The following is a 20,532-nucleotide window of genomic DNA, read 5'->3' as shown; positions in this document are numbered from 1 at the left end:
GTATCCTCAAAAAACACAGGAAAAACGCTGTGTGTGAATGTAGCCTTAGATCAGGAATAGAACAGCCATTTATAGGACATTTCATAACTTTCCCAAACTCCTATGAAAAAATATTCAGCACATCCTGCATTGAATTACTGTACCCAATTTATTATATATTTTAGGAGTCGGAGTCGGTCCATTTTATACCGACTCCAACTCCGAGTCCGACTCCACCAAAATGAGCTCCGACTCCGACTCCACAGCCCTGGTGGAGAGGACAGGTAGGTGATAAACAGAGATGAGAAGATTTAGGACGTGTGATGCAGTAACCTCTGTTACAGCTAGGGGGTGCTGTGTATGCGCTTCAGGATACGCTTGGAGGCATAATTATAATGGTAAGTTAGGGACTGGCATTATGGTAAATTGCTGCTATGTGTCGCAGAGGCTCTCTGCACTGTACGCCCAAAATGATATGGTTATTCTTGGACTTATAGTTCCACAAGTATTTGTGTATTCCTTATAAGGGTGGCTTATAGGGTTAGTCAAAGAGCTGGATGGGAATTGACTAACCACACATGTACTGCCCATCCATGGGGGTGGTTACAACCATATAATGTGACTGAGTTCTGGTCACATGGAGAGAGTGTGTGTACCTGAATGGTTCAGGGTGCAAGGTCCTGGAAGGTCTGTGTTGGAAGATCCTGGGAGTAGGATTGGATTCCTGAAGCACATGGTGAAACTTTGGACCTTGTGCCCTGGGTGTTGGATGAATGTCCTGAACAGCACCCGGACAGGCCACATGTGTGTGCAGAGCCTGGGTCGGCCCCACGCTGAGAAAGATGCTGTCCTGTTGAGGACCTTGGACTAACGAGGAGTCAGCCTGTGGAGCAGGAGCTCCTGAGAGGTAACCCCGGGTATGGGGAAAGAACTATGTGCACTGACAAATGTCTGTTACTGTACTGTGTGGTCACCCGGTGACTGGAGAGAGTCTGGCGTGACTAGTGAATGCTTTGTAAAGCCACATGTGATGAAGTAATGGACTATGTGTAAGCTGGTGATGTGCAACCTGGCTTACGGCGGTTTATGATGTTTAAATAAACCCTATGGACTGTTTTGTGTGAAAAACCGTGCCTGACTCAGTTAATCCTCTGCCAAGCGAGTATTCCCCAACACACACAGTAGGTGCTACGCCACAGGCGGTACAGCACCGTGGAGAGTATGGGTAGGTGGTTGAGACGAAGGAGGAGATATAGGATGGTGCTGAGCCATGGAGTGCTTTGTGGGTGAGAGTGATAAGTTTATTTTGAACGCTGGAGTGGATGGGTAACCAGTGCGATGACTGGCACAGGGTAGAGGCATCGGTGTAATGGTTGCTGAGGAATATGATCCTGGCTGCTGAATTCAGGACTGATTGGAAAAGGCAGAGTTTGGTAAGAGGGAGGCAGATTAGTAGAGAGTTACAATAGTCCAGACGAGAATGGATAAGAGCAACAGTAAGAGTTTTTGCAGAGTCTAAAGTAAGAAAAGGTCAAATTCCAGAAATGTTTTTGAGGTGTAGATAACAAGAGCTAGTCAGTGATCGGATGTGGGGGGTGAGTGAAAGCTCTGAGTCAAGTATGACCCAAAGACATCAGGCATGTTGCTGGGAAGTAATGGTAGAACCACACATGGACATGGCAATGTCAGGCACAGGTAGGTTAGTAGAGGGAGGAAACACAAGGAGATCAGTTTTTGACAGGTTCAGATAGAGGGAGGACATGATGTAAGATAATCGGTAAGCTAATCACTGGTGTTTTGTAGTAATGAGGGGTGATGTCAGGAGTAGAGATGTATAATTGGGTGTCATCAGCAGAGAGATGGTGCTGGAAACTAAATCTACTGATGGTTTGTCCAGTAGGGGCAATATACAAGGAGAAGAGCAGGGGGCCTAGGACTGATCCTTCATGAACCCCAACAGTAAGGGGAGGAAACCTATGACTGATCTTTGAGGAACCCCAACAGTAAGGAGAAGATGAGGAGTAAACGCCAGCAAAAGATACAGGAGGAAGGTGTGGTCAGAGAGGTAGAAAGAGAACGGTGTCCTTGAGCCCGATGAAGCAGAGCACTGTGAAGAATAGCTGATGAGCCACAGTGTGCAATGCTGCAGAGATCCAGGAGATCAACAGGGAGCAGGGAACATTAGATTTAGCTAATAGTACATCATTAGAGACTTTAGTGAGGGCAGTTTCAGCAGAGTAAAGAGCGGAAACCGGATTGAAGAGGGTCAAGAAGAGAGTTATCAAAGAGATAGCGGATTAGACGGAAGTGGACCAAGCGTTCCTGGACTTTAGAGATGAAGGGAAGATTAGAGACTTGTCTATAGTTAGCAGGACAGGTTTGGTCGGGCATGGTTTTTTAAGTAATGTATGTACAGTATGATGGCATGCTTAAACGAGGAGGGAAAGATACCGGAAGAGATGGAGGTTGAATATTTTATAGGTGATTGGTTACAGCTTTGCAAAGGGAAGAGATGTGAAGGAATAGAGTCACTGGTGCAAGTGGTAGGGTGAGAAGATGCAAGGAGCCTGATTACTTCTTCTTCAGTGACTAGTTCAAAGACTGAGAGTGAGCGAGATGCAGTGGGAGAGGGAGGACAATGCATTGTACAAGGAGATTGGGAGAAAATGTCCTGTTGGATATGGTCAATCTTTTCTTTGAAATAATTGGACAGAACGTCAGCGCTCAGATCCGTGGTCGAGGCCTGCACTTTTGGATTGAGAAGGGAATGAAAAGTGTCAAAGAGATGTTTAGGATTGTTGGATATTGAGGTATAAGTCACAAGTACCCGTGTAAACCCATATATAACCCATGTATAGCATCCTCATATGAGCCGCGACCACCATGCTGAGTGCAGAATAGGACCTTTATCTCAGGCTCCTTAGATAAAGGTGGTGATTGTTATTGGGATCATATTATACAGTGGATTGTGGAGAAGACGCCATACACAGCACGGGCACCTCCAGTATTCACCAGCATGTTCCTCAGTGCTACAAAGATCTCTTAGTAACATGTCCTTGTTCTGTCTATTTCAGACAATTACTTCCACATTGATCAAGACACAAGAAAATCTACATCGATGGAGCGAAAAAACAATCATTCAATGAAGCAAAGCATGTCAAGTCGTTCTATGAAACAGACATCCGGCAAGGTGGAGTCTCATCATTCATCTCAATCTGTGGGTTTCCATTCGGATTCCAGGCATGGTGTGGAATGCAGCAAGCAGCTTTCTGTTGAAGGTCACGGAGCCCACCATGCTGTTGAAGCTCACCATGCTCATGGAGCTCACCATGCTCAAGGAGGTGTCAATGTTCTTGAAACTCATCGTAGTCATGGAGCTCACCGTGCTCAAGGAGGAGTCCATGTTCTTGAAGCTCATCATGCTCATGGAGCTCATCATGCTCAAGGAGGTGTTCATGTTCTTGATGCTCATGGAGCTCACCATGCTCAAGGAAGTGTCCATGTTCTTGAAGCTCATCATGCTCATGGAGCTCACCATGCTCAAGGAGGAGTCCATGTTCTTGAATCTCATCATGCTCAAGGAGGTGTTCATGTTCTTGAAGCTCGCAATGCTCAAGGAGGTGTCCATGTTCTTGAATCTCACCATTCTCATCATGCTCATGGAGCTCACCATTCTTATCATGCTCATGGAGCTCATCATGCTCACAAATCTCTCCAGGGCCATGAAGCCCACAATGTTCTTGAGGCTTCCCAGGCTTTCAAAGCCAACCTTGCTGATCAAGCTGACATAAATGAATCCTTGAGCCTTCAAGAGGCGCTAGAAACCACTGAACCTGCCAAAGTCTCCCCCAGCATTGGAGGTTTCATAGTAGCTCAAACAAAGGAGAAAGTGAGTCTCTACCAGGCTATACTGAAAAATCTTGTGGCTGAGGAGGTCGCTGTGGCACTGCTGGAAGCCCAGGCTGCCACTGGTGGCATTATCCAACTGTCAGGTAACCAGAAACTAACTCTAGAGGCAGCTGTACAACAAGGCATTGTCGGAGCAGAGTACCAGCAGAAATTGATTATTGCAAACAGTGCAGCGCTGGGCTACAAAGACAAAGAAGAAACCATGTCTCTGTATGAAGCATTCAAGAAAGGTTTGGTTAGTAAAAATGATGCCACGCGTTTCCTGGAGGCACAAGTAGCCACTGGTGGGATCATTGATTATGTGAGTGGCAACCGTGTTTCTGTACCCGAGGCTCTGAAGCTCAACTACATAGATGAACATCTACTGAAAACTGTTACCGAAAGTTCTCTGCTGGCCAAGTTGTACCTTAATCCCAACACACAAGACTACTCCACATACCAGGAACTCCTGTCCAAATGCTTGACAGATGTCGACACTGGACTGCTCCTTCTTCCACTACAAGAAACTTTGCAAGGACTGAGGAAGTCCGTAACATATGAGCAGCTCTTCAATGCCCACATCATTAACCAAGTTCAGTATGACGAAATCATTCAAGGCAAGCTGACCATACAAAGCCTGGGAGGACTACAAGAGGTGCAGCAATATTTACAAGGTCAGGCAAGCATTGGGGGAGTCTACATAGAAAGCATAAAAGAAAAAATGAGTGTGTATCAAGCCATGAAGAAAAACTTCCTTCCATCGGACATCGCAGTTGCTCTTCTGGAAGCCCAGGCTGCCTCTGGCTTCATTATTGATCCAGCAAAGAATAGACGATTCACCGTCACTGAGGCCATTCAGGAGGAAATAATCGGACTCGAGCTCCAAGAGAAACTATTGACAGCTGAAAGAGCAGCAATTGGATTCAATGACCCCTACACTGGTAACAAAATTTCCCTATTCCAAGCCATAAAGAAAGAATTAATTGACAAAAAGTTGGGCATTAACTTGCTTGAAGTCCAAATTGCAACCGGAGGCATCATTGACCCACTCCACAGCTTCCATGTCCCATTAGACGTTGCCTACCAGCGTGGCTTATTTGATAAAGATTTGGCTAAAGTAATATTTGCCCCCAAAAATGACACTCATGGGTTCCTGGACCCCAACACTGATGACTTACTAACTTACCAGGAATTGCAGAAGCTTTGCACAATGGACCCCGACTCAAATACTTTAATCTTACCTGTGAAAATCACACTCAATGGCTTAAGAGGAAAAGTTACAAGTGCTGAACTGCTGGACTCACTGATCATTGATAAGACCACTTATGAAGATCTACAGCAGGGCAAGATATCCATCCAAGATGTTTCTGCACAGGAGAATGTAAGACGGTACCTTCAGGGAACTGGGTGTATCGCAGGAGTGGCCGTAGTATCTACTAATGAAAGAAAAAACATTTACCAAGCAATGAAAGAGCATCTTCTTATGATGGGGACCTCTATAGCCTTGTTAGAAGCTCAGGCCGCTACTGGGTATCTGGTTGACCCCGTAAAGAATTTGAAATTCTCAGTGGAAGATGCTGTGAAAAATGGACTGATTGGGACAGAGGTCTATGAAAAACTTCTATCTGCTGAAAAAGCTGCCGTTGGATACAAGGACCCTTCTTCTGGAGAAAAACTTTCCCTATTTCAAGCCACTAAAAGGGGATTTGTGGAGCGGAACCATAGTATCCACCTTCTGGAAGCCCAGCTTGCTACTGGTGGAATTATAGACCCTTCAAAGAAACATCGTGTCCCAGAGGAGGTGGCCTACACACGTGGCTTCTTTGACAAAGAAACTAATAATTCGCTTCTTGAGCCCATAAATGACTTCAAAGGATTTTTTGATCCAAGTGCAAAACAAAACCTAACCTATGGACAATTACTGGAGAGATGCTTGATTGATTGTCATACGGGACTCTACTTGATTCCAGTGTTTGACAATACCCATGATGCCCTGAAAACGCCACACTCCTTTGTAGATTATCAAGTCAAGAAGACATTGGAGCAGATAAAACTGACGGGAACATATGGGAGATTTAAAGGGCAAATGGTTACAATGTGGCAGCTTCTGTTTTCAGAATATTTCACCACGGAGTTTAGAGAATCTCTCTTTAGACAGTATAAATCTGGGAGTCTCACTATACAAGATTTGTCCAGCAAAGTCGATGGTGCCATTCAATCTTTGGTGTCCTCTGCTAAAGTCACTTTTGCAGGACTAAGGGAAGCTGTTACACCTGAGCAACTGCTTGAGTCCGAAATTATCGACAAGGATTTATTCCAAAAGTTGCAACAAGGAGAAGCTTCCGCGAAGGATGTGGTCAATATTGATACGGTCAAAACATATCTGCAGGGTACCGGAAGCATCGGCGGACTCCTCTTAACTGATACTCAAGAAAAGATTAGCATCTACCAAGCAAGGAGAAAGGGTTTACTATGGCCTGGAACTTCCTTAATCCTTCTTGAAGCTCAAGCAGCAACAGGTTTTATAATTGACCCTGTAAAAAACCAAAAGTATTCTGTCGATGAGGCTCTGAAGGCAAATATTATTGGTCCAGAATTCTATGAAAAGCTTCTGTCTGCAGAAAAATCAGTCACTGGTTATAAAGATCCTTACACTGGAGAAGTCATTTCTCTGTTTCAGGCCATGAGCAAGGACTTAATTGTCAAGGATCATGGGATTCGACTTCTTGAAGCTCAAATTGCCACCGGAGGAATCATAGACCCCATCAACAGCCATCGAATTCCGGTGGAAGTTGCTTACAAACGAGGATATTTTGACAAGAAAATGAATGTGATTCTCTCCAATCCGAGCGATGATACCAAGGGCTTTTTTGATCCAAACACCAATGAAAACTTAACTTATCTGCAGCTGAAGGAAAGATGCATCACGGACCCTTCCACCAGCCTTTGTCTTCTTCCATTGCAGAGCAGAAAACATCAGCTCATTGTCAACTCGTACATCAAAGATTCCTTCAGAAACTTAGAGATTTTTGTAAGATATGGAAGATTTAAGGGGCAGACGGTCTCAGCCTGGGTTCTGATAAATTCTGAATACTTTAGTGAATGGAGAAGAAGAGAGATTCTGGAACAGTTTAGACTGAAGAAACTGACCATCGAGCAAGTTGTCATATGGATTGAGGAAGAGATCAAGAAATGGACTGAAATCAGTGTCCCCGCACTGAGGGGACATGTGAATATTCACGACTTGTTGGAATATGAGATCCTTGACAAAATCCTATTTGAACAAGTTTTAGAGGGTAAAATTACAGCAGATGACGTCTTTAAGATGGAGAACGTTCAGAGGTATCTAAATGGATCTGGTGTCCTTGGCGGAATCCTCATTCAACCCTCTAACCAAAGAATCAGTTTCTACAAAGCAACACAGAAGAATATCCTACAGCCTAGTACAGTTCTTCCACTACTAGAAGCCCAGGCAGCCACTGGAAATATCATCGATCCTGTAAGCAACCAAAGACTGTCTGTAGATGAAGCCCTCAAAGCTGAAGTCATTGACCCACATATTTACAACAGACTTATTTCTGCAGAAGAAGCTGTCACTGGCTACAAGGATCCAATTTCAGGAAAGAAAATCTCACTCTTCCAAGCCATGCAGAAAGGCCTCATAGAAGAGAAGCATGCCAAGCAGCTCTTGGAAGCACAACTTGCCACTGGTGGAATAATCGATCCTATACATAACTTCCACCTCCCAAATTCCATGGCCAGAAAACTTGGCTATATTAATGACGAAGTGCATGAAAGCTTGACTAACCCTACCGATGACTCAAAGTCCTTCTATGACCCTAACACCAAAGAAAACGTTACCTACTCTGACCTCCTCAGTCGATCGCAGAAGGATGAATCCACTGGTATGTACTTGCTGCCATTGCCCCAAGACTTTGCTGAAGTTCCAGTGCAGAACATTTATACTGATGAAGAGGTACACCAAGTGTTCAAAAACACCCAAGTGAAAGAAAGAAATATGACAATTTGGCAATTGATTTACTCCGGATACTTCACCGAAGAGCAAAGAATTGAAATTCTGATCAAATTTAAGTCAAAGAAAGTGACCTTGGAAGAGCTGACTAAAGAAATTTTGCAAATCGTCAAGAACAATGAAATTAGGATGACAACTCATTTAAGTTTTCAAGGATTGCGAGGAAGCGTGCCATTGGTATGGCTCCTGGACCTGGGAATTGTCACACAGAAAACCTTTGATGAACTGGTTCAAGGGGTCAAGTCCATGGAGGAAGTCTCACAATTGAGCAATGTAAAAAAATATTTGCAAGGCACCGGATGCATCACAGGCATTTTCTTACCATCATCACAGGAGAAGATGAGCATTTATCAAGCCATGAAAAAGAACCTCGTCATGCCTGGCGTTGGTATAATGCTTCTAGAAGCTCAGGCTGCTACTGGGTTCATCATTGACCCAGTAAAGAATGAGAAACATACAGTGGACAGTGCTGTGAAGTCTGGTGTTGTTGGGCCAGAACTTCATGAAAAACTCCTGATTGCAGAAAGTGCGGTGACAGGATACATTGACCCTTACACGGGCAACAAGATATCACTGGGTGAAGCAATAAACAAAAAACTTATTCCAAAAAAGGACGGACTACCACTCCTACAAGCTCAACTAGCTGGAGGAGGAATTGTAGATCCTATTCATTGTCATTATGTTCCATTGCAAGTGGCATACAAGATGGGGTTTCTGGACGAAGAACTTTCCAAACAAACAGACTCTCTGAAAATTTACTTGGACCCTAACACAAAAGAAAAACTGAGTTACCAACAACTGAAAGAAAGATCTTACACTGACTCGGAAACTGGATCTTTGCTTCTGTCTCTTTCGGAAAGTGCGGCATCATATGCCAAACAACACGTCACTGATGTATTAAAATCGGTTACAGTCACCGTCAGTGGTGGAAGATTCAGTGGCCAAAGCGTGTCTCTGTGGGAACTTCTGAATTCAGAATATGTGACTGTTGATAAGCTGAAAGAACTACTTCTGCTATACAAAAACAGCAGCTCCGAGGCTCTGCAAGAGATCATAAAAACCGTCACCACCATCATTAAGGAAACCGATGCAAGCAGCACCAAAATCAAATTTAAGGGCTTTCGCAAACAGGTGTCTGCAAGCGACCTTTTCCAGTCAAATGTCATAGACAAGCAAACGCTGGATGAACTTAACTTGGGCAAGAAAACCATTGTGGAAGTAACAGAGATGGATAGCGTGAAACGCTATCTACAAGGTACAAACTGTATTGCCGGAATTCTCCTACAGTCCACCAACACCAAGATGAGTATATACGATGCAATGCTGAAACGTATCCTGAGGCCTGGAACCGCGCTGGTCCTCTTAGAAGCTCAGGCGGCCACTGGGTTCATTGTGGATCCAGTGAAGAATAGGAAGCTATCGGTGGACGAGGCTCTGACTGAGGGCTTGGTAGGCCTTGATGTGCATGCTAAGCTGCTCTCTGCTGAACAAGCAGTAACCGGTTACACTGATCCATATACAGGAGACAAGATTTCCCTGTTTCAAGCCATGCAAAAAAAAATAATAGTTGAATGTCATGGAATCCGTCTTCTGGAGGCCCAGATTGCCACCGGAGGTATTATTGATCCAGTGCATAGTCACAGAGTTCCTGTAGAGGTTGCCTATCAACGTGGTTACTTCAATGAGGAGATGAATCGAATCCTTTCAGATCCCAGTGATGATACTAAAGGTTTCTTTGACCCAAACACTCACGAGAACCTTACCTATCTTCAGCTAGTAGAGCGATGCATCCCAGACCCTGAAACTGGATTGTATCTGCTACAGGTCGTACAAAAAGGAGAAAACTACTTCTATATCACTGACCAAATGAAATCAGATCTCACCTCAAGACACATCAGACTGCAGGTTGGAATATTTGCCAATCGAACAGTAACCGTCTGGGAAATCCTATCTTCCCATTATTTTACAGAGCTAAAAAGGAGAGAATTGATAAAACTGTACACATTGGGTGTGCTTAACATAGAAAGCCTGATCTCCAGCCTCACCGCCATCATCGAAGAGTATGAAGCTAAAAGTAGCATCCTGAAATTCCAAGGACTCAAGGGCGAAGTGAGCGCTACGGAGCTGTATAACGCGGACATCATTGACGAAAAGACCATAGGTGACCTGAAGGAAGGCAGAAAAACTATAGAAGCTGTGTCTCAACAAGAGAATGTTAGGAAGTACCTCAGAGGAACTGGTTATATAGCTGGTATTCTCACCTTACCCAACAATGAAACCATAGGCATTGTTGAGGCTATGAAGAGAGAGATTATATCTAGAGACATTGGCTTGAAACTTCTGGAGGCTCAAATCTCAACAGGATTTCTGGTCGATCACTCAAATAATCAGACCCTCAATATCTCCGAGGCAATGTCTGCAGGTCTCATTAGTGAGGAAGATCGGCAACATCTTGACATTGCTGAAAAATCATTTTGTGGATTTACTGATCCAGAATCTGGAGGCAAAATCTCACTATTCCAAGCAATCAAGAAAGGAATCATACCAAAAGACCAAGGAATCCTACTTTTAGAATCTCAGCTGTCTACTGGGGGCATCGTCGATCCCATTAACAATCACAGACTTCCTTTACACGTGGCCTACAGAAAGGGTTATTTGGATGAAGACTTCTACATTATGATTTTCAATTCTGTTAGTGGAAAGGGGAGATTTGTGGACCCCAATACCCACGAAAGAATTACATACAAAGACTTATTGGAACGATGTGTCAAAGATGCAAATACCGGAATGTACCTATTACAAGTTGCAGAAAAACGTGATGACTACTTCTACATTGATGAACCAACTAAAAACATTCTCGTATCCACCGCTGTGAAGATGAATGAAGGCAAGTTCAAGGGCCAGGATATTTCACTATGGGACCTCTTAAACTCAACTTACATTTCAGAAGACAATCGAAAAGACCTAATAAAGAAGTACAAGTTGAAGACCTCAACTACAATTAATGAGATAGCAAATAGAATTCTGTCAATTATCGAAGACCAGGAGAAAGGTCAGAGCGACATCTGGTTCCAGGGATTGAGGAAACAAGTGACTGCAGCAGAACTGTTTGATGCAGGTATAATCAGCAGAGAGACTCTGGATGGATTACAGCAGGAGCCAAGGACAGTGGTGGAAGTGGCAAAGACGGACTCAATTAAAAGATATCTCGAGGGGAGCAGCTGCATTGCTGGCGTACTTATTCCATCAACGCAAGATCCCACCAAAAATGAAAAGTTGAACATCTATGATGCCATGCTGAGACGCTTACTAAGACCTGGAACAGCTCTGGTCTTGCTGGAAGCGCAGGCAGCGACCGGCTTTGTAATCGACTGCGTACGAAACAGGAAACTTTCAGTCGACGAAGCTTTACCCGCTGGAGTAATTGGTCATGAGATCTATGAAAAGCTTCTAACTGCAGAAAAAGGAGTGACTGGCTACACAGACCCCTACACCGGTGACAAAATCTCCTTATTCCAAGCCATGCAGAAAGATTTAATTGTCAAGGAACATGGCATTCGCTTGCTGGAAGCCCAGATTGCGACTGGTGGCATTATTGACCCGGTTCACAGCCATCGTGTCCCAGTGGAGGTAGCATACAAACGAGGTTACTTTAATGAAGAAATGAATCAAATCTTATCTGACCCTACTGATGACACAAAGGGATTCTTTGATCCGAACACTCATGAGAACCTCACGTACCTTCAGCTCCTCCAGAGATGCACTCAAGACCCAGACACTGGATTATACATGCTGGAATTAAAACCCAGTAGATTCTCTATATCCCAGGTCCAAACTACATTGAACACCAGGATGATTCAAGTCACCTCCGGAGAATTCAAAGGAAAGAGTATTTCTATTTGGGAGTTCCTTAACTCTGAGCATATTACGAAAGAGAAAAGAAAGGAGCTTCTAAAGAAATATGAATCTGGAATATTGACCATTGAAGACATTATAACTATAGTCATCAAGATCAATACAGAAGAGATGGTAAATGTGTCTCAAGTCAATACAACAGACTCATCTAATCAAGAAGTCCAACTTCAGGAGAACCTCAAGGCGGAGGTAGTGGATGTATCTGTAGGTGACTTCCAAGGGCAGAGTATATCATTGTGGGATCTTCTAAATTCACGTTACTTCTCAGAACATAAAAAAGTAGAAATCCTTCAGAGGCTGAAATATGGGACATTAACCCTTCAGGAAATTATTACATATGTCATTAAAGTCATTACGGAGGCTGAGACGATCAAGACTGATACCTTCCAACAAAAGGTAGCAGTGACTGTAGAAGTATCGAAGGAAGCGGAGACATCTAGACAAGATGATGAAATTCAGAAAGCTCTGCAAAGCATAAGCATGCACATTGAGAGAGGGCAGTACGCAGGACAGGAGGTTTCCGTGTGGGATCTTCTTCACTCCACACTCATCCCTCATGAGACACAACATGAACTGCTGGAAGATTATAAGGCAACAGTCAAAGACATCATGAAGATGGTCGTACAGTTAATTAAGGAGGCCGATGAGGCATTGAGGCTACAATATAATTTGAAAGAGGAAGTTTATAAAACTTTGCAGACTGTCAAGATTGAAGTAGTTGAAGGCGAGTTTAAGGGGCAGACCCATATCCTGTGGGATCTATTGATGAGCAAATACTTTTCGGAGGAGAAGAAGCGGGAGCTTCTCAGCCAATTTAATTCTGGGGCGATTACTGTAGACAAACTGATCAGAAAAATGATCACAGTTATTTCCGAGACGGAAGAACGTAGCAGAAAACTGAAATTTAAGGGTCTCAGAAGACAGATCACAGCAACTGAACTTGTAACATCAGAAATCATTGACCAGGATGTTCTGACAGAGCTGGCTCAAGGAAGAAAGACTTTAGAAGAGGTGACCCAAATGGACAGCGTAAAGAGATACTTGGAGGGAACAAGCTGTATAGCGGGAGTGCTAGTACCATCTCTAAAAGATCCGTCAACAAAAGAGAAGATGACTATATATAATGCCATGTTAAAGAATATTCTTAGACCCGGGACCGCACTCGTTTTGCTAGAAGCTCAGGCAGCCACTGGATTTGTTATCGATCCAGTGAATAATACTAAGCTTTCTGTGGATGAAGCTGCTGCTACTGGTCTAATTGGTCCAGAACTTCACAAAAAGCTGTTGTCAGCAGAAAAAGCTGTAATTGGGTACAATGACCCATACACCGGAGATAAAATTTCTCTCTTCCAAGCCATGCAAAAGGAACTGATTGTAAAAGAGCATGGCATTCGCCTCCTGGAGGCCCAGATTGCCACAGGAGGTATCATTGACCCAGTGCACAGTCATCGTCTTCCTGTGGAAGTTGCTTCTAAACGTGGCTACTTCGATGAAGAAATGAATCAGATCCTTTCAGATCCTACAGATGACACTAAAGGTTTCTTTGACCCAAATACACATGAAAATCTTACCTATCTTCAGCTGCTTAGTCGATGCATTCAAGATCCAGATACTGGACTCTACTTGCTGGAAATGAAAGACAAAGCCACACTGGCTACTGAAAAGACCTTGGAAGCTGTCTTGACAACAAAATATGTTGAAGTTAAAAGTGGCCAATTCATAGGCCAGAAGAAATCCATTCAGGAACTCCTTCAGTCTGAATATTTTACAGAAGAAAAGAGACAAAAACTCCTGAAACAATACAAATCTAGAACTATAACCGTAGAAGAACTTACTACAACTGTTGTAAAGACCATCGAGGAAAGAGAACCGAAAACAACCAGGCAGACTGTGAATGAATCCAGCACAACACAAGCAGAAAAGTGGGAAGGGAAATTAAAGTCTGACTTGGAGCAGTTCACAAAGGGAAAGCTCCAGGAGCAAAAGGTTTCAGTGGCTAAAGAGAAAGTAGTTACTTCCGATGAGGTCGATGGTGTTTTCTCTTTTCCAGATAAAGTGGTCAAGTCTGAAATACAGAAGGTTACCGAAGGAAAGGTCCAGGAGAAAAGGGTCTCAGTAACCGAAGAGAAGATTGTGACTTCTGAAAAGACTTATCGCGCCCCGTCTTTGACAGAAAAAACAGTAAAACCCGCTATCGATGGAGACCTTCATAAGACATTAAATATATTCACTGTCCATGTCCAAAAAGATGAATTCCAAGACAAAAGAGTGTCTCTATGGGATATCCTCCACTCCAAATACATCTCGGAAGAGCAGAGAAATACCCAGCTAAACAAATACCAGATCTCTTTAGAAAAAGTGAAACAAACCATTCTAAAATTAGTTGAAGGCTCAGAAACAAAATGTGTGAGAGATATACAACAGGAATTAGAAAATAGGTTTACAGTAGTCACTGTCGGAAAATTCAAGGAGCAAAACCTTTCTGTCTGGTTTCTTCTTAAGTCAAAATACTTCAGTGAGGAGAAGAGAAAAGAACTGCTAGAAAAGTACAGGTCGGGGGCATTAACCTTGGAGGAACTTCTGAAAACCATTACAGTAATTATTGAAGAGACTGAAAAAAGTCGCAATTTAAAATTTAAGGGTTTCCGAAGACAGGTGACCGCCACCGAACTTCTGCAATCCGAAATCATCGATCAGAATACTCTGAATGAGTTGACCGAAGGCAGTAAGACCGTCGAGGAGGTCACAAAGATGGACAATGTAAAGAGATATCTTGAAGGAAGTAGTTCTATTGCTGGCGTATTTGTGACCTCCAAGAAAGATCCTTCACAAAAAGAAAAGATGACCATTTATAAAGCCATGCTGAATGGGAGACTAAGACCTGGAACGGCTTTGATTCTCCTCGAAGCTCAAGCAGCTACTGGATTTGTGATTGACCCTATTGAGAACAAGAAGCTTTCTGTAGATGAAGCTTTAGATGCAGGACTGATTGGACGGGAGACTTATGATAAACTCTTGTCTGCAGAAAGAGGAGTTACTGGCTACAAAGATCCCTACACAGATGAGAAAATCTCATTATTCCAAGCCATGAAAAAAGAGCTTATTGTGAAAGACCATGGAATCCGCCTTCTGGAAGCCCAGATAGCCACAGGAGGCATAATCGACCCAATCCGCAGTCACCGTGTCCCGGTGGAAGTCGCATATAAGCGAGGTTACTTTGATGAAGAGATGAACCAGATCCTTTCTGATCCCAGTGATGATACAAAGGGATTCTTTGATCCGAACACTCATGAGAACCTCACCTACCTTCAGCTCCTCCAGAGATGTGTGACTGACCCAGACACGGGTCTCAGCTTGTTGGATATCAGTGGGAACAAATTTCCTTCCACTCAGATTGGCCTAGAAAGTATATTGAAGTCCAGAACAATTACAGTCACACAAGGTCGCTTTAAAGGAAAAGATATTGCCATCTGGGAGATTCTCAATTCTGAACACATTTCAGTAGAGAAAAGAGAAGAACTGATAAAAAAGTACAAATCTGGAACTTTATCCCTTGAAGAACTTACCACTGTACTCCTAAAAATCATCCAAGAAACTGAGAGAACCTCATCCACAGACCTTCCAGTCATCACTGAGATTAAGGGACTGAATACTCTGACTGCTCAGCAAGATATGGCGGCAGAGCTGCTAATAAAGACTGATCCCACCGTACAGGAGGAAGGAATCCAGAAGGCTCTAGAAAGCATCCACATCGAAGTCCCAAAAGGACAGTACGCTGCACGGCAGATGTCTCTGTGGGATCTCATTCACTCCAAATACATATCGGAGACTAAAAGGCAAGAACTTCTAGGCAACTACAAGTTAACTGTCAAAGACATATTGCAGATAGTCACACAGTCTATTGAAGAGTTTGAGCAAAAAAACATCAAGTCAACCATTGAAGCAGATGGCAATCCAAAGGCAGAAACAAGCAGAGCCATCCCAACACAAGAGCAGGAAGATGTCCTGAAGTCTGAATTAGTGGAGGCCTCCAAAGGAATACTCCATGGACAAAAGGTCTCCGTCTGGGAACTTCTGCACTCTGAATTCATCCCCGAGGGTAAAAAGAATGAGATCTTACAGAATTATTCTTCCGGGGTCTGGAATCTGGAGGAGATCCTAAGAATTATCACAACTACTATTGAGAATACAGCCTCTGATGAGACTATAAGACCTAGTAATGGTGAACTCCACAAAGCTCTGAATGTCATCTCTGTAAACCTCACAAGTCACGAATTTCAAAAACGAAAACCATCGCTCTGGAAAGTTCTCCACTCCAAATATCTCTCAGAAGGCAAGAGGAAGGAACAGCTGAGCAAACACCAGGTCACTGTAGAAAAAGTGAAGCAAACTATTCTACAATTAATAGATGAATCTGAACTTCAGAACGACCAAGAAATCCAAAATGAACTGGAGCGTGATTTCACTGAAGTAAGTTCTGGAGAATTTAAGGGACAGAATGTCTCTGTATGGTTCCTTCTCTATTCCAAGTATATTACAGAAGAAAAGAGGCAAGAATTAATTCAGAAGTACAGATTGGGAGCATTGACCTCGGAAGAACTTTTGAAAGCTATTATAACAATAATTGAAGAGACAGAAAGAATTCGCAGCTTGAAATTTAAGGGTTTCCGGAGACAGGTGACCGCCACTGAACTTCTGCAATCCGAAATCATCGATCAGAATACTCTGAATGAGTTGACCGAAGGCAGTAAGACCGTCGATGAGGTCACAAAGATGGACAATGTGAAGAGATATCTTGAAGGAAATAGTTCTATTGCTGGCGTGTTTGTGACCTCCAAGAAAGATCCCTCACAAAAAGAAAAGGTGACCATTTATAAAGCCATGCTGACTGGGAGACTAAGACCTGGAACGGCTTTGATTCTCCTCGAAGCTCAAGCAGCTACTGGATATGTGATTGACCCTATTGAGAACAAGAAGCTTTCTGTAGATGAAGCTTTAGATGCAGGACTGATTGGACGGGAGATTTATGATAAACTCTTGTCTGCAGAAAGAGGAGTTACTGGCTACAAAGATCCCTACACAGATGAGAAAATCTCATTATTCCAAGCCATGAAAAAAGAGCTTATTGTGAAAGACCATGGAATCCGCCTTCTGGAAGCCCAGATAGCCACAGGAGGCATCATTGACCCAATACACAGTCACCGTGTTCCGGTGGAAGTCGCATATAAGCGAGGTTACTTTGACGAAGAGATGAACCAGATCCTTTCTGATCCCAGTGATGATACAAAGGGATTCTTTGATCCGAACACTCATGAGAACCTCACCTACCTTCAGCTCCTCCAGAGGTGTGTGACTGACCCAGACACAGACCTAAGCTTGTTAGATGTAAGTGACAGCAAGCTGGCCCTACAGGAGGAGCAAAAAGTAAAATCCATTCTACAGTCTAGAGGCGTACAAGTCGATTTTGGGACATTTAAAGGAAAAGAAACTTCTGTGTGGGATCTTCTATACTCTCAGTACATATCAGTGGAAAAACGAGAAGAACTACTGAAGAAGTATCGGGCCAGCACACTGACCATTGAAGAGCTGATGACCATCCTTATAACAATTGTCACTGAAACTCATAGTAAATCTGTGTCCTCCGTAGAAAGAAGCTCAATTAAGCAGTCTTTTCAGTGTGTTACAGTAAAAATATCTGCTGGAAATCTTCAAGAAGAATCAATGTCCCTCTGGGACCTTCTACATTCAAAATATATCCCGGAGTACAAGAGGGAAGAATTAATCGAGAAATACAAGTCAGGAACATTGACAATTCAAGAAATCAAAAACATCGTCTTATCCATGATTCATGAGTCCTCAAAAACTGAAGTGATTGTAAAGGAGGAGGTCAGAGTAACATCAGCTCCCATCCACGTCGATCATTGGCCATCAGAACAGCAAGTCCAAGATGCTCTTCTAGTAATTCCCAGTGTCTTGTCAGAAAAACAATTGCATCAGGAGAGCGTTTCAGCCTGGGACCTTCTCAATAGTGAACACTTGCCAAAGGATAAGAAGAATGAGCTTCTACAGACACTTACAGCTTCTGTCAGAGAAGTTCTAAGCACCTGTAGCAGAATCCTTAAAGACCCTTCAATCAAAGCTTCTGAACTTATTACTATAAGCGGACCACAGCAGAAAACATTCCAGTCCTCCACATCTCTGGTGTCCATAGGTCATACTATCACTAGCAGCTCATCAATTCTTGGAAGTGAAGCTGCTGAAGCAAAGAGGACTCAGACACAGGACTTTCTTAAGACTGTGGACCTCACACTGACTGTAGGTCAACTCAAGGATCACAAAAGTTCTGTATGGGAATTACTGCATTCTTCATATGTTACACCTGAAAAGAAGAATGAACTCCTGGAAGGGTATGAAAGCGGAAGGCTTTCTCTTGCAGAACTTATGAAATGTATAATGGAAATCTTTGTGAAAGCTGAGAAAGCCACCTTAGAAGTTTCATGTCATCATACCGTCAGAGTATCATCTGAGAAGACAGATGCCGAGTATCCAGAGGCAATCCAGAAATCTCTGCAAGCATTTTCTCTTGATAATTATAGTGGTGAATTTGCTGGACAGAGCATTTCCCTGTGGGATTTACTACACTCTGCAGCCATTACCCAAAGCATACGCAGCCAACTTCTCACAAAGTACTACACCACGGTCAAAACCATTGTTACCACACTGATCAATGAAGGCCAAAAGAAAACCTTCTCCATCAAGCCAGACACTGAGACGTTCCTCAGATCAGTCAAAGTACAGGTCAACATCGGCGAATTCAAGCTAGAAGGCAAAACTCATTCTCTTTGGGATCTTCTTCACTCAAAGTATCTCACAGAAGACAAAAGAAGGGAGCTCATCGAGAAATATGAATCCAAATCCATAACATGGGAAGAAATGTTCAAAAATATTACTGCAGTCATAAAGGAAACCGAGGAGAAGAGCCGAAATATCAAGTTTACTGGTTTACGGAAGCAAGTGTCAGCCTCTGAACTGCTGAAGTCGGAAATTATCGACCAAGACACTCTCCTTCAGTTGGCTCATGGAACCAAATCCTTACAAGAAGTGACTCAGATGAATACTGTGAAGAGATATCTGGAGGGAAGCAAATGTATTGCTGGTGTCCTTGTTCCTTCTAAAGCTGACCCAACCGTCAAGGAGAAAATGAGCATCTATGGCGCCATGCTGAAGCGCATATTAAGACCAGGAACGGCACTGGTTTTACTTGAGGCTCAAGCAGCCACTGGATTCATTGTTGACCCAATAAAAAATGCCAAGCTCACCGTAGATGAAGCTGTAGCTAGTCGTGTAATTGGCAAAGAGCTTCACTCAAAACTCCTGTCTGCTGAGAGGGCTGTGACGGGCTACAATGACCCAACTACAAACCAGAAAATCTCTTTGTTCCAGGCAATGCAGAAAGATCTCATTGTCAAGGATCATGGTATTCGCCTGCTGGAAGCTCAGATTGCAACTGGTGGTATTATTGACCCAGTGCACAGTCACCGTGTCCCCGTGGACGTGGCCTACAAGCGAGGCTACTTTGATGAGGCGATGAACCAGATCCTTTCTGATTCCTCTGATGACACCAAAGGTTTCTTTGATCCAAACACTCATGAAAATCTCACCTACCTGCAGCTGATCCAGAGGGCTGTCCAAGACACTGATACCGGACTGCTCATGCTAGAGGTGGCCAACAAATAAATTCACCTTAACAAGATTTCCTTATGAAAACTTATACTTTATGGTTGGAAATCTAAAAAAAAGACCTTTAACCTTATGTCACTCGGGGTTTTACTAACAAAGGAAAACCATTCTACATTTCTTGGGTTTCTGTGACATCTAGAACTTTCTTTGAAGGGAAAACTGGTGTTTGGACTTTTTGCCTGTGGTTTATGGCTATATCTCAGCAGGACTTACTGAATTCTGCAAAATTAACATTTCCTTTTATATCTTGATGTGAGAATCTAACAATTTTGCTTTCTAAAGAAATGACTGTCTGACATAAAGTTTGGTGTCCACTGTTACTTGTCAGAACTCATCTGCCCATTGAGCAACACAAGTGGTTCCAAAAGTTAAAAGAAACATATAATTGGGGTTGGCGGGGCCCAAAACGACCAATGTATGAAGTTCATGTAGACTCAACATTCGTGCCGCTGGTCTTTTCATAAGTGCTTGCTTGTACTGGTAATTGTGCTGGACTTTCCTCCAGCGAGGTTCTCAGTTCCGGTGTCAAAGAATTGGACGATTGCAAATCAAATCAACTTTGTTCCTAATTTCAAAGCAAGATGAAGAAAGAATCCTGTCCCCTGTGCTTTACACTGCTTGTTCTGAAAATTTTGAATAAACTTGTAACTTCATTTTATCCGGTGGCATCTCAAACTTTTCTTAAAATGTTTTATTTTTTGCAGTTAAAGGCTTAGGCTAGTTTCACATTAGCGCTTTTTAGCACTGCGCTTCATGTGCAATAGAATCGCATACAAAAAACGCATCGTGCGTTTTGTATGCATTTGCTTTTTTAGCCATGTTAACTCTTAAAACGCATGCGATTTTAAACGCAGGCGTGCGCATGTCCATATGTTCCCATAGACTGTAATGTGATTTTTTTTGCGCATTCCGTGCACATGCGTTTTTTTGAGACAGGTCGGACGGACCAAAAATGCAACGGGTTGCGTCCGGCGTGC

General features: G+C 43.1%; 1 protein-coding gene across 1 annotated transcript in view; it reads left to right on the top strand.

Moving 5' to 3' along the window:
• Positions 1–20,213, top strand: part of EPPK1 (epiplakin 1) — a 70,350-nt gene extending 50,137 nt beyond the window's left edge. The window contains exon 3 of the mRNA XM_073543326.1: positions 3,054–20,213. Within this exon, the coding sequence (XP_073399427.1) occupies positions 3,098–19,552 (16,455 nt within the window). The 5' untranslated portion in view covers positions 3,054–3,097 and the 3' untranslated portion in view covers positions 19,553–20,213. The remainder of the gene's footprint in view (positions 1–3,053) is intronic.
• The last annotated feature ends 319 nt before the right edge of the window (positions 20,214–20,532 follow it).

Source organism: Dendrobates tinctorius, unplaced genomic scaffold (assembly GCF_039654945.1).
Source record: "Dendrobates tinctorius isolate UK_male_01 unplaced genomic scaffold, ASM3965494v1 ptg000130l, whole genome shotgun sequence".
In the NCBI taxonomy this organism is placed as follows: Eukaryota; Metazoa; Chordata; class Amphibia; order Anura; family Dendrobatidae; genus Dendrobates; species Dendrobates tinctorius.
The sequence above is the reverse complement of the archived record's forward strand: the minus strand, read 5'-3'. Positions and strand labels throughout refer to the sequence as shown.